We start from the raw sequence: 13,808 nt of genomic DNA on the forward strand, positions 1-13,808 counted from the left end.
TCAAGTTGATTTGACCAAATGGTCTCACAAGAAAATCCATGGGAGGTCCATGGATGGAGTTCTCTCTCTGTTTTTCTCTCCCCCCCCACACATACACACACACACACAGTTGTGGAGGGAGACTCCACGCCATGTAACCCACACACACACACACACAGTTGTGGAGGAGACTCCACGCCATGTAACCCACATGTAACCCACACACACACACTCTAGTGACCAGAGCCACACAACTTGGCGCCAATGGTCTCTACTCCCCATTCACAACAATGCCAGCTGGAGGTTCTCGCTGACAGGCAGCCCGGGCGACCAATCACCTCAGGTCCCGCCCCCATCCATCAGCCCCGCCCACCGGAAGTCACGGATGACAGACAGATCGCTAGACCAATAACTGAGGGGGAGTGGCCGCTTAAGTCCCGCCCCACGCCCCACGCCCCATTCACAAACACACCCGCCTGCCGGATGTAGACACTGACAGACATGTCACCGGACCAATCGGCGGCGGGGCGGCTGCCAGGATCGACCAATGTCAGCCTGGGAGTGACGTAATGGTCCCGCCCACCGGAAGGCGTAGATGACAGGCAGTCGCGGTGGCCAATCGGCGTTGTGTGTGCGCTAGGCCCCGCCCTGTGGAGGCGGGGTTGGGGAGTGAGGGGCCGTCGCTAGGCGCCAGGCCGCAGGGTGGAGACGGTGCCTGAGCCGGAGCGGGCAGCCTGCAGCGGACAGTGACAGAGGCCGCAGCGTCCGTCCGTCCGTCCACCCGTCCACCCACCGCGGGGCACAGACATGCCGGGCATCGACAAGCTGCCGGTCGAGGAGACTCTGGAGGACAGTCCGCAGGTAGCAGGCCGCAGCCCCCGGGCTGTCCAGGCCGCCTTAGCCCGGGCACACAACACAACACAACACAACACAACACCCGGGGCAGGGTGGAGGTGGAGGTGGAGCAGGAGGGTGGAGGTGGAGGAGGAGGGAGTAGGGTGGGTGGAGGTGGAGGGGAGTAGTATGAGGGGAGGTGGAGGTGGGGTGGGGAGCAAGGTGGAGGGAGCAAGGTGGTGGAGGGAGCAAGGTGGAGGGAGCAAGGTGGAGGTGGAGGGGAGTGGAGGTGGAGGTGGAGGGTGTGGAGGGGGAGGGTGGAGGTGGAGGAGAGTGGAGGTGGAGGTGAGGGTGGAGGGAGGGTGGAAGTTGGAGGGAGCGAGGTGGAGGGAGGCAGGGTGGAGGGTGGAGGTGGAGGGAGGAGGGAGGTGGAGGGAGCAGGGTGGAGGTGGAGGTGGAGGGAGCAGGGTGGAGGTGGAGGTGGAGGGAGCAGGGTGGAGGTGGGGGGTGGAGGGAGGAGGGTGGAGGTGGAGGTGGAGGGAGCAGGGTGGAGGTGGGAGGGAGCAGGGGAGGGAGAGGGTGGAGGTGGAGGGAGATGGAGCAGGGTGTGGAGGTGGAGGTGGAGGAAGGCAGGGTGGAGGTGGGGGGTGGAGGGAGGGAGGGTGGAGGTGGAGGTGGAGGGAGAGCAGGGGAGGAGGTGGAGGGAGCAGGGTGGGGTGGAGGTGGAGGGAGCAGGGTGGAGGTGGAGGTGGAGGGAGCCGGTGGAGGGAGAGGGTGGAGGTGGAGGTGGAGGTGGAGGGAGCAGGGTGGGAGTGGAGGGAGGTGGAGGGTGGAGTGGCAGGGTGGAGGTTTGGAGTAGGGTGGAGGTGAGGGAGCAGGGTGGAGGTGGAGAGGGAGTAGGGTGGGAGGTGGAGGTGGAGGGAGTAGGTGGAGGTGGAGTGGAGCACAGGGTGGAGTGGAGGAGGCATGGTGGGAGGTGGAGGGAGCAGGGGGGGGGGGGGGTGGAAGTTGGAGGGAGCGAGGTGGTGGAGGAGCAGGGTGGAGGTAGAGGGAGCAGGGTGGAGGTGGAGGTGGAGGGAGCAGGGAGGAGGTGGAGGGAGCAGGGTGGAGGTGTGGAGGGAGTAGGGTGGAGGTGGAGGTGTAGGTGTAGGTGGAGTGAGCAGGGTGGGGGTGGAGGGAGCGAGGGTGGAGGGAGCAGGGTGGAGGTAGGGAGGAGGGGGGAGAGGGTGGAGGTGGAGGTGGAGTGGAGCAGGGAGGTGGAGGGAGCAGGGTGGAGGTGGAGGGAGCAGGGTGGAGGTGGAGGGAGCAGGGTGGAGGTGGAGGTGGAGGGAGCAGGGTGGAGGTGGAGGGAGCAGGAGCGGGTGGAGGTGGAGGGAGCAGGGTGGAGAGTGGAGGAGGTGGAGGTGGAGGGAGCAGGGTGGAAGGTGGAGGGAGGAGGTGGAGGGAGGAGGTGGAGGTGGGCGAGAGTATCCAGGATCCAGGACTAGAGGGCACAGCCTCACTATTAAAGGACGTTCCTTTTACAAAAATGTTGAGGAGGAATGTCTTCTTGGTTTCTTGGTCCTCCAAAATATTCCAAATGGAATTTAAACTGTGTGGAGGTGGTGGAGGGAGGACTTAAGCCAGAAATGGTTTTTAGGAAGAAAGAGCTACTTTAAATGTAGTTGCATCTGGTTGGGTAACTATGGTAGGGTGGAGATTATTCCATGCTACCATATTAATTGTGCGGGGGAAGAAGGAATTGCTGTACACATCTATCTTGGAATCTCAAATTGGATCCAATGCCCTCGTCTGCTCCTAGTTGGTTTGGGTTTGGTGTAGGTTTTGTAATCTATGTTGAGCTGACCATTTAACATTTTGTAAAAACAGGTCAAACAGTCAGAGGGCGGTGAATCTGTGGGAGTCATTGCCACAGACGGCTGCGGAGGGCAAGTCAGTGGATATATTTAAGGCTGAGATGGTTAGATTCTTGATTAGTACGGGCGGTATCTCGAATCTAAACTAATCTAAAATAGTTTTGAGAGTGCAATGACTGGACTGTAATGCAGTAAAACCAGTTGCTAACTTGCCTGCAGCAAGTGCTTGCCCACAGGGAATTAATAATGATCAAAGAGTCATCCAGGAGAACATGGATAAGTGATGTTTTGTGTTGGGACCCGCCTGCATCTCAAAATGTCACCTATCGACGTTCTTCAGAGATGCTGCCTGACCCGCTGAGTTTCTTAAGTTTTCTATTTTGTAAACTAACATCTGCAGTGGCTGGGAGATTGCAACCTACACGTGGTCTGCCATGTTTCGACGAATGCAATCAACCTAGTGTGCACAATCAAATAAGATCAAATACAACAAGTTGTCCTACAACTTTAGGCTGTGCACGCCATACGCAAGAAGAAGATATAGTCACAATATAAATATATAAATCCCAAAGCCACTAGGACATAATATATGCTCTTCATTAGGCAAGGTCCAATAAAAGAGTACAACTTGTGTTGCCCTGATGTGGGACAAAAATAGTCATACAGAATGTAAACAGGCCGCTCAGCCCAACTTGCCCATGCCGCCCAAGATGTCCCATCTATGCTAGTCCCACCTGCCTGTCTTTGGCCCATAGCCCTCAACATTTTTCCTATCCATGCACCTATCCAAATGTCTTTTTATAATCTGTTTAGAACAGCTTTGAGTGTGGGAAGTATATTGACCAAAACACAACGTGCTTGAGGTACTCAGCGGGTCAAGGCAGTGAATGGGCAGGTGAAGTTTTGGTGAAGATTCAAGAGTCTGAAAAAGGATCCCTGCCTGAAACATAGTCCATCCCTACACAGACTCTGTCCAACCTGCTGAGTTCTTCTAGCACTTGTGTGTTTTGCTCAAGATTCCAGCATCTGCAATTCCTCGTGTCTTCAAATATATAGGCCAGATCCCCTGATCCTCAAAATAGTGCCTGGGACCTTTAACACTGCCCCTCAGCTTAATGTCCCGAAAAATTACGTATCTGATTCTGTGCAGATTCTGTATGCTTGAGTCAGTTCACCTCTCATACATTTAAACTCCATAGTACACAGTTGCATCGTTCTTAGTTGTTCACAAGAAGACGATTCTCCTCACAGAATTAGCCGTGTGTATCTACTATGCGATCCTGCCAATGCTGGTATAACTTTTCTTGAATAAGGTGTCCAAAACAATGGCCAGTATTATCCTGTACTATTACAACAACAATTCAAACCCAAGAACAGCTAGTTCTCTCTGTACTTCACTTATTTACAATCTATCCCCAGTTAGATAATAGGCCTTTGATTTCTAGTACTGACGTGTATGACCTTCGAACTTTCTCACATTAAACTCCATTTGACAAGTTTCTGTCCACTTGTTCAACCTGATATGTAGCAGAGTCTAAGTGGCCACTCCTTAACATGCCCTCTCACCTATTTTACTGTCATCATCAAGCTTGAATACCTTGCATTCTGCTCCTTCCTCCAGGCCCTTCGTTAATTGTGAGCCAAGAACTGGTCCTTGGCATAAATCCTTCTAGCCTGTGAAAGACCCACTTAATCTGACTTTCTGTTTTCTGTAGTAACCAATCTTCAATTGATGGTATAATTCTCCTCCCAATACTCTTCGCTATCATCTTAAGGAAAAGCTGACAAGTTCTCCCGTGCTATTTGAAACTACTTTGTTACCTCAGAGCTTGCTGAGTTTAGTGAGACTTGATTTGCATTAAGAAATCTGAGCTGGCTATTCTTTAATAATTCATGATTTCCTAATGTCTTCAACAATAGATTCTGATTTGTTTTTTCACATTATTAGAGTTATTGATTTGTACTTGCGAGACTTATCCCTTCAGCCCTTTTAGTATAGTTTGCACATTCTCCCCGTGACCGCGTGGGTTTTCTCTGGGTACTCTGGTTTCCTCCCACATCCCAAAGATGTACACGTTTGTAGGTTAATTGTCTTTGGCTTAAAAAAAGTTGTAAATTGTCCCAAGTGTGCAGGATAGTGCTAGTGTATGGGATGATCGTCGGTTGGTGTGGACTCGATGGGCTGAAGGGCCTGTTTCCGCGCTGTATCTCTAAAGTATGAACATGAATATATGCAGATTAAGGCCGCCAACAACATTTCTACAAACAGGCAAAATAAAAAAAATATATGATCAGTCTTCTGTCAACAACGAGTTCCTTCAACAACCTGCAGCTGGTGACTTCTTAACTTACCTAGAAACATAGAAAATAGGTGCAGGAGTAGGCCATTCAGCCCTTCGAGCCAGCACCACCATTCAGTATGCTCATGGTAGATCATCCAGAATCTGTACCCCGTTCCTGCTTTCTACCCTTATCCCTATACCTGGCTACATCTACACGTCAATGTTATCATCTTTGGAACCAACTCCCACCTTGCCCTGTAGATCACCATGTCTCCATCTTGGGAGACAGACTGGTAAGGACTATCTACTATAAACCCATGGACTCCCAGAGCTACCTCACCTACACCGTGGCAATATAAGAATAATGTTTTGTGTAGGGTGGCACAGCTCTGCAGCTGGTAGAACTGCCACCTCGCATCACCAGAGACCCGAGTTGGATCTTGGCGGCTGATGCCAACTGTGTGGAGTTTGCACGTACTCCCTGCGACTAGGTGGGCCTTCCTTTGGATGCTCCGATTTCCTCCCACATCCCAAAGATGTGCGAGTTGGTACAGTAGTTTAATTGGTGCTAGTGTGTAAAATCTGGAGGAGAGTTAAACGGTATTAATAAATGGGAAATCGCTGGTCGACACAGACATGATGGGCCGAAGGGCCTGTTTCCGTGCTGCATCTCACTCACTCAATATAAAAATAGAGTGCGGATACTGGAATTCTGAAATAAAAACGGAAAATGCTGGAATTGGCTAGCGGGTCAGGCAGCATATGTGAGATAAAAAACAGTTAATATTTGCGTTCCAACTGGCATTCCTGCAATGTGGAAATGTGACTTCCATTAGCACTATGTGTTGCAATAGTAATGACTGTCCAAGAAAAGAATCTGGCTAAAACAGAATCTACATCCAATGAGATAATCAAAAAAATTAACTGAAGCTACACTAATAATCTTGACTGTTACTAACTGTAAGGCACAGTTCCTCATTAAAAATATTTCAACATGATTCAAAGACACAAATATTGCGTAATAAACATCGACTAAATCTACACATCGCTGGTTTTTCTTCCCCATAATTCAATTGTCTGCTAGTAAATTTGAAAGATAGCTAGAAACTTGCAGTCTAAGGGCATTAAAGCCTTTCTGGTTAATCTATACTCCACATGGCTCGAGTATTCACAGCACCAAATATAGAATAAAGCAGCAGCCTTTCTCTGACCTATCAGGACACCGTCCAAATCAAAGGGTATTCGGCCCTTCGAGCCAGCACCGCCATTCAATGTGATCATGGCTGATCATCACCAATCAATACCCCGTTGCTGCCTTCTTCCCCATATCCCCCGCTATTTTTAAGAGCCCTATCTAGCTCACCCTTGAAAGCATCCAGAGTGTTTCCTCATCTCCGTTCTAAATGACTTGCTCCTTATTCTTAAACTGTGGCCCCTGGTTCTGGACCCCCTCGTCCCCCCCCAACATCGAGAACATGTTTCCTGCCTCTAGCGTGTCCAAACCCTTAACAATCTTATATGTTTCAATGAGATATCCTCTCATCCTTCTAAATTCCAGAGTGTACAAGCCCAGCCGCTCCATTCTCTCAGCATATGACAGTCCTGCCATGCCGGGAATTAACCTTGTAAATCTATGCTGCACTCCCTCAATAGCAAGAATGTCCTTCCTCAAATTAGGGGACCAAAACTGCACACAATACTCCAGGTGTGGTCTCACTAGGGTTCTGTACAACTGCAGAAGGACCTACATGAATTACATACACTGGTGATTTGATTAGACCTTGTTTCAGGAAATAGATGTTGTTCAGGAAACAAGGGTATGCCATGCTCTTTGCTGTGCAGCCGATTATCGTCATTTGAAAGATGGCACAATTTGAAAGCAAAGCAGTCCCTTTAGTTCAAGAAAAGAGAAATGTTCGTTCTTCACCTGAATAATGTTGATTGGATTTTAATGAAAGTTCCTGGTTCTAACTTTCAATCATCATTTGCGGTTCACTATTAGAGAAGGTGGCATTAGAGCGATTTCAACCACGGTAAATTGGCCTCTACAAAAGATGACCCTAGTGTGCAGGTAGTCAAAAATGCTGGAGAAACTCAGCGTGTGAGGCAGCATCTATGGAGCGCCGTTTCTGATTGAGTTTCTCCAGCATTTTTGTCTACCTTCAATTTCTCCAGCATCTGCAGTTCTTTCTTAAACCCCTCGTGTGCAGGGCGTGGATGAGAAAGTGGGATAACTTAGAGAGAGCTAGATAGGGCTATTAAAAGTTGCGGAGTCAGGGGATATGGGGAGAAGGCAGGAACGGGGTACTGATTGGGGATGATCAGCCATGATCATATTGAATGGCGGTGCTGGCTCGAAGGGCCAAATGGCCTACTCCTGCACCTAATGTCTATTGTCTATTGTCTATAACATGGAACTAGTGTGAATTGGTGATGAATGGTAATCATTGACTCGGTGGGCCTGTTTTCATGCTGTATCTCTAAACTAATCTAAAATAATTCACTTGCACTGTTATTACTTCATTTGATGTAGAAACATTAGGACATGGAGTATTGCGTACAGTTTTGGTCTCCAAATCTGAAGAAGGACATTATTGCCATAGTGGGAGTGCAGAGAAGGTTCACCAGACTGATTCCTGGGATGTCAGGACTGTCTTATGAAGAAAGACTGGATAGACTTGGTTTATACTCTCTAGAATTTAGGAGATTGAGAGGGGATCTTATGGAAACTTACAAAATTCTTAAGGGGTTGGACAGGCTAGATGCAGGAAGATTGTTCCCGATGTTAGGGAAGTCCAGGACAAGGGGTCACAGCTTAAGGATAAGGGGGAAATCCTTTAAAACCGAGATGAGAAGAACTTTTTTCACACAGAGAGTGGTGAATCTCTGGAACGCTCTGCCACAGAGGGTAGTTGAGGCCAGTTCATTGGCTATATTTAAGAGGGAGTTAGATGTGGCCCTTGTGGCTAAGGGGATCAGGGGGTATGGAGAGAAGGCAGGTACGGGATACTGAGTTGGATGATCAGCCATGATCATATTGAATGGCGGTGCAGGCTCGAAGGGCCGAATGGCCTACTCCTGCACCTAATTTCTATGTTTCTATGTTTCTATGTTGTGTAACTTAAAAGTTCAAAAAATATCCCAATATATATTTGGCAAACTCACTTTGATGTTAATTTTGTGCAGACACGTTCGCTGCTGGGAGTGTTTGAAGAAGATGCTGCTGCAGTTTCAAGTTACACCAGCCAACTCTACAATGCCATGCAGAGGATTTACAATGCACAGGTGCAGTTTACGTTATCAGCCGAATTCATCAGAAACTGAACAAAACTGGAATAGAATGACAAAAATGTCCAATTTTACTCAAAAAGCAAAAGTGTTGATCTGACAGAAAAGCAGGAATGTTGGCAATACTCTGGCAGCATCTGTAGACAATCAACATTTCTCATCTATGATTTTTCATCAAAACCAGGAAAAGGTGGAAATCAAACTCGGTTTAAGTTGCAGAGAGGAAAGAATGCTGGGAAGAAAGAGAATGTCTTTAAAATGGTGGAGAGTTTTACGCTAAGCATTTCCATGCAACAACTGTTGGTGTATGCAGGCTGAACATAAATCTCCAGCGGATCCAGCTTTTTAGTATCAAACACTCAATTAAGCTATCTGGATGTTTATATTTGGCAGACGTAACCAGTATTTTTCCAAGCCTTTGATCCTTGATGTTGAGGTGAAGATTGGATAGTTTTGTTGTTGCAAATGCTGCTTCGTGTTTAGTCAAATATGAAAGAGCTTTGAGGATTTTCAAATTGGGTAATCCATCAGAGGCTTCCTGTCCTAACAAGAGAAGGCTGTGGAGGCCAAGTCAATGGATATTTTTAAGACGGAGACAGAAAGATAGATTCTTGATTAGTACGGGTGTCTGGGGTTATGGGGAGAAGGCAGGAGAATGGGGTTCGGAGGGAGAGATGGCACAGTAGACTTGATGGGCCGAATGGCCTAATTCTTTTCCTATCACTTAGTTATGACCTTATGAAGAGTCAGCGCCACCGTTGGTGCAGAGGAGAAAAACTTGCAGCTTATTTGATCTGTGTTTGTTTTTCAGAATGAATTGAGCACTGCCACACACCTGACTTCCAAGTTGCTCAAGGAGTACAAACAGCAGGTAACATTAGATCGAAGGAAGTGACCGCAGCAAAGTTGGACATCAGTATCTTGATAGGCACTGATGTTTGAGATGGTTTTTTGGTGTTATAATTATAAAAAATATATTAAACTGCAGATTCATTTGAATAATGCCATCGTACAATGCTGTAATAATTACGATAAAACTGAAAGGAAATTGCCAAGGGGCAGAGATAGCTAAAGGCATATTACAATACAATACAATACAAATTGAGGTCCAAATGAAATGTTGTTTCTGCAGTCATACATACAAAAAGAAAAAGATCCAAGACACAACACAATTTACACAGTCATCCATCACAGAGCATCTCCTCCTCGCTGTGATGGAAGGCAAAAACGTATCTCTCCCCCCCCCCCCCCCCTCCCCCCCCCCCCCCCCCCCCCCCCCCCCCCCCCCGATGTCGGTCAAAGCTCCCGGCAGGCGATGGTAATTGTCCCGCGGCCATTAACGCCGCGCCGGGTGATGCGAGGCCACGGTCCGGGTCTTGTTGTGGGAGCCCACGGCGTGCGCTAGTAAAGTCCCACAGCTATTCCAAGCCGCGCCGGGCGGTGATGCAAGGCCCCGCTCCAGGTAATCTTCAACCCCGCAACTCGGGCAGGAGAAGTCGCCATTGCAGAAGCCCCGAAAAGGGGTCTCCCAGCAGGGACCCGCGGGCTCCCGGTGTTCCCGTCTCCTGCGGTTGGAGCCTCCGAATCTCCAGGGGTCGGGTCGCAGCCGAGCGCCACCACAGCTCCACCCGCTCCGAACTCGGCCAGCTCCGCGATGGTGAGTAGGTCCGCAGCTCCGCGACTTGAGCCCCAGGTCGTTCCTGTTGGAGGCCGCTCCACGTTGCAGCCCCAACGACAGCGGACACCCGACAAAGAAAAGGTCGGGTTCTCCGTGCAGGGGAAAGATTTTAAAATTCCCCCCCCCCCCCCCCCCCCACACACATAGCCTGTCAAAAAAATAAATAAAAACTACATTAAAACGAGACAGAAAATAATAAAAAGACAGACAGACTGCAGAGGCCGCTGCGACGTGAGTCGCGCCGCCCATGTAGATTCTTAAAATTGTGAGGTCAATGTTTAGTTTATTATTGCCACATGTACCAAGAAACAGGAAAAACCTGCTTGCTTGTTATCTGGTCAAAAATAAGGACTATGCATGAATACAATCACATGCACCCACAATGCAAAGATAAAGAATAAAGGGTACAACATTTAGTGCAAAGATATAACATTAAAGTCCGATTAAAGAAAGCTCAAAGACCTCCAACGAGGTGGACGGGAGGTCAGGACCACACTCTAGCTGATGAGAGGACAGTTCAGTTGCCTGATAACGGCTGAGAAGAAACTGTTCCTGTCCTAGTGGGACAAAACAAACTCTTCTAATTGGAAAATCTATCTTCCACCAAAATTGTGAGCCAGTTATGAGATTGAGAAATGACTTTGTCACACTGCTGGAACACGATAGGTTCTGTCAGAAGGAATAGTGTTGTGCGACAAACTGCTCTGACCAGGTATGAAGGATCCCCCCTCGCCATCGCTTCCTCTGTTTCAGAATGATCATAGAGTCATACAGCATGGAAACGGGCCCGTCAGCCTAACATGTTCCAGTTGCACTCGTCCCACCTGCCTGCGTTTAACCCATATCCCTCCAAATTTATTGTACCTGTATACTCTTCCAATTGTTTCTTAAACATTGCAATAATACCTGCCTCAACTACCACCTCTTGCAGCTCGTTCCATACACCCACCACCCTTTGTGTAAAATAAAAAGGCTACCCCTCAGAATCCTATTAAATCTTTCCCCCTTCACCGTAAACCTGTGTCCTCTGGTTCTCAATTCCCCTACTCTGGGCAAGAGACTCTGTGCTGTTACCCAATCTATTCCTCATTTGTTATGGTGCTGTGGGATTTTATTTTACACCGTGCAAGACAGCAGACGGATCTTAGCTTTAATATTTTATTCAAGAGGCACTCTCTCCAAACTGCATTGTACATGTTGGCCTAGATTTGTGGGCAAAGGATTGTCTTGCATGGACTCTGAATGCACACCCTTTTGTTTCCGCTACTCGAGAATGATTCCAGGAATGAGTGGGTTAGCATATGATGAGCGCTTGATAGCACTGGGCCTGTACTCGCTGGAGTTTAGAAGGTTGAAGGGGGGACCTCATTGAAACTTACAGAATAATGAAAGGCCTGGATAGAGTGGATGTGGAAAGGATGTTTCCACTGGTGGGAGAGTCTAGGACCGAAGGTCATAGACTCAGAATTAAAGGGCGCTCTTTTAGAAAGGAGGTGAGGAGGAACTAGTCAGAGGCTAATCTGTGGAACTCATTGCCACAGAAGTCTGTGGAGGCAAGTCACTGGATATTTTTAAGGCAGAGATAGACAATTCTTAATTAGGATGGGTGTCAAGGGCTATGGGGACAAGGTGGGAAGATGCAATTAAGAGGCAGAGATCAGCCATGATTGCATGGTGGAGTAGACGCGATGGGCCGAATGGCCTAATTCTACTCCTATAACTAGTGAACTTGTGAATGCTTTGCAAGAAGTTACAATCACACAATTCTAACTTTTAGATTTTTGTCAGCAGTTTTGTTTGCACAATCAATGCCATTATTTGTATCCAAGATTTGAAAAACATTTATATTGTATTTGAAAAAAAAAATCAATCCATTTTGATATTTTCCTTGCAAAATTGTGTTTTTTAACTTTCTACGTAACTAAGTTGTATTTTTAACTTTCAGTAGCCAAGACAATAAAATAAAGAGGGAAACAATAATAAAATACTGCCAACACAATTTGATTATTTTTTTTGCCAAAAAATTCCTTCTGTCCAACAAATACATTTGTTTTTGTATCTGATTTAATTTCCTTTCCTATCATACAGCGATTCCCCCTCGGTGGTGATGATGAGGTCATGACATCCACCCTCCAGCAGTTTGCACAAGTGATAGATGAAGTAAGTATTCATTGAATTGAATTGAATACATTTTATTAACTAAGAATGTATACATACAAGGAATTTGCCTTGGTGCTTTGCTCGCAAGTGGCAACACGATATACAGTAGTAGAAAATTAAAAATAAAACGTTATAATTTAAACGTGTGAAGAATTAAATAAAATACCAGAGCAAAAGGTGGCTACAGACTTTTGGTTATTGAGTAGAGCTACTACTCATGGGGGAAAAAAGCTGTTGTTTTGTCTGGCTGTGGCAGCTTTGACAGTCCAGAGTCGCCTTCCAGAGGGAAGTGCTTAACTGTGCTTTGCTCAAGATTCCAGCATCTATCTGCAGTTTGTGGTAGCTGTATTTGACTGTTACGTTGTGAAATCTCCACAAAGTATTATAATGGCCATATGGTTGGGTGTGAGGAGGGAAGTTTCAGACTGCAGGAGGCAGTCCCAACACTTCTGTTGGGTAAAAAAAGTGCCAGATCCAATGGAGTCGGGGAAAGTGAATGGTAATGGGTTTGGTGAATGGGTGGTTGGGGGAGAACTAACTTAGAAGCATAGAAAATAGGTGCAGGAGTAGGCCATTCGGCCCTTCGAGCCTGCACCGCCATTCAATATGATCATGGCTGATCATCCAACTCAGTATTCCGTACCTGCCTTATCTCCATACCCCCTGATCCCTTTAGCCACAAGGGCCACATCTAACTCCCTCTTAAATATAGCCAATGAACGGGCCTCAACTACCTTCTGTGGCAGAGAGTTCCATAGATTCACCACTCTGTGTGAAAAATGTTTTTCTCATCTCAATCCTAAAGGATTTCCCCTCTATCCTTAAGCTGTGACCCCTTGTCCTGGACTTCCCCAACATCGGGAACAATCTTCCTGCATCTAGCCTGTCCATCCCCTTAAGAATTTTGTATGTTTCTATAAGATCCCCTCTCAATCTTCTCACTACATTTAACAGGACCTGGATGTACATTTGAAGAGCTGTCCACTGCAGGGCTATGGACATGGTGCCAGGAAGTAACTTTTGGCTGGGCAGCTAATTTTTGATACAACAAGTCAAATGTCCTCCTGTGTCATAAAATTGCATTGATTTATACGAGACTTAATAGTGGTGTTATCAAACAACTCTTCTTTTGGGTTTTTTTTAAACCTTGCACTGGTTTTCTGGTCTTCATTAGTTGCACAGTCCAGGCACAGTGCAGTGTTTTGGGTCAGTGGTTATGCCAACTGTTTAAGCCTCAAGGGCCTGTCCCACTTACGCAATTTTTTTCGGCGACTTCCCGTCCTAGTCACAGCAGGTTGCCGAAAATATTCAACATGTCGAATATCCAGCGACTACCAGAAAAAGGTACGACTGTTTGGGCGACTACTCACGACCACACAGGGTCACCTCGCGTCGAATGGCCGAATGCTGGCTCGAAGGGCCGATTGGCTTACTCCTGCACCTATTGTCTATGTTTCTATTTTACTGTTGTTTTCTAGCTCAGTTCCTGCCACGCTGTGCTGTCAACTCAACTAGCTGATGCCATGATGTTTCCAATTACACAGTTCAAGGAAAAACATTTAAAAGGTATGAAAATTACACGTACTGAAGTCTGAATGAGGGATCTCGACCCGAAACGTCACCCATTCCTTCCCTCCAGTGATGCTGCCCATCCCATTAAGTTACTCCATCATTTTGTGTCTACAATAGGTGCAGGAGTAGGCCATTCAGCCCATCGAGCCAGCACCGCCA

The 13,808-nt window shown here is 47.3% G+C and overlaps 1 protein-coding gene across 1 annotated transcript in view; it reads left to right on the forward strand.

Moving 5' to 3' along the window:
• The first annotated feature begins 667 nt into the window (after positions 1 to 667).
• The window catches only part of appl1 (adaptor protein, phosphotyrosine interaction, PH domain and leucine zipper containing 1), a 38,027-nt gene continuing 24,886 nt past the window's right edge, over positions 668 to 13,808 (forward strand). The window contains 5 exon segments of the mRNA XM_055647534.1: positions 668 to 840; positions 8,138 to 8,236; positions 9,051 to 9,110; positions 12,006 to 12,077; positions 13,556 to 13,643. Of these exon segments, the coding sequence (XP_055503509.1) occupies positions 787 to 840; positions 8,138 to 8,236; positions 9,051 to 9,110; positions 12,006 to 12,077; positions 13,556 to 13,643 (373 nt within the window). The 5' untranslated portion in view covers positions 668 to 786.

This window comes from Leucoraja erinacea, chromosome 16, assembly GCF_028641065.1.
Source record: "Leucoraja erinacea ecotype New England chromosome 16, Leri_hhj_1, whole genome shotgun sequence".
Classification (NCBI taxonomy): domain Eukaryota; kingdom Metazoa; phylum Chordata; class Chondrichthyes; order Rajiformes; family Rajidae; genus Leucoraja; species Leucoraja erinaceus.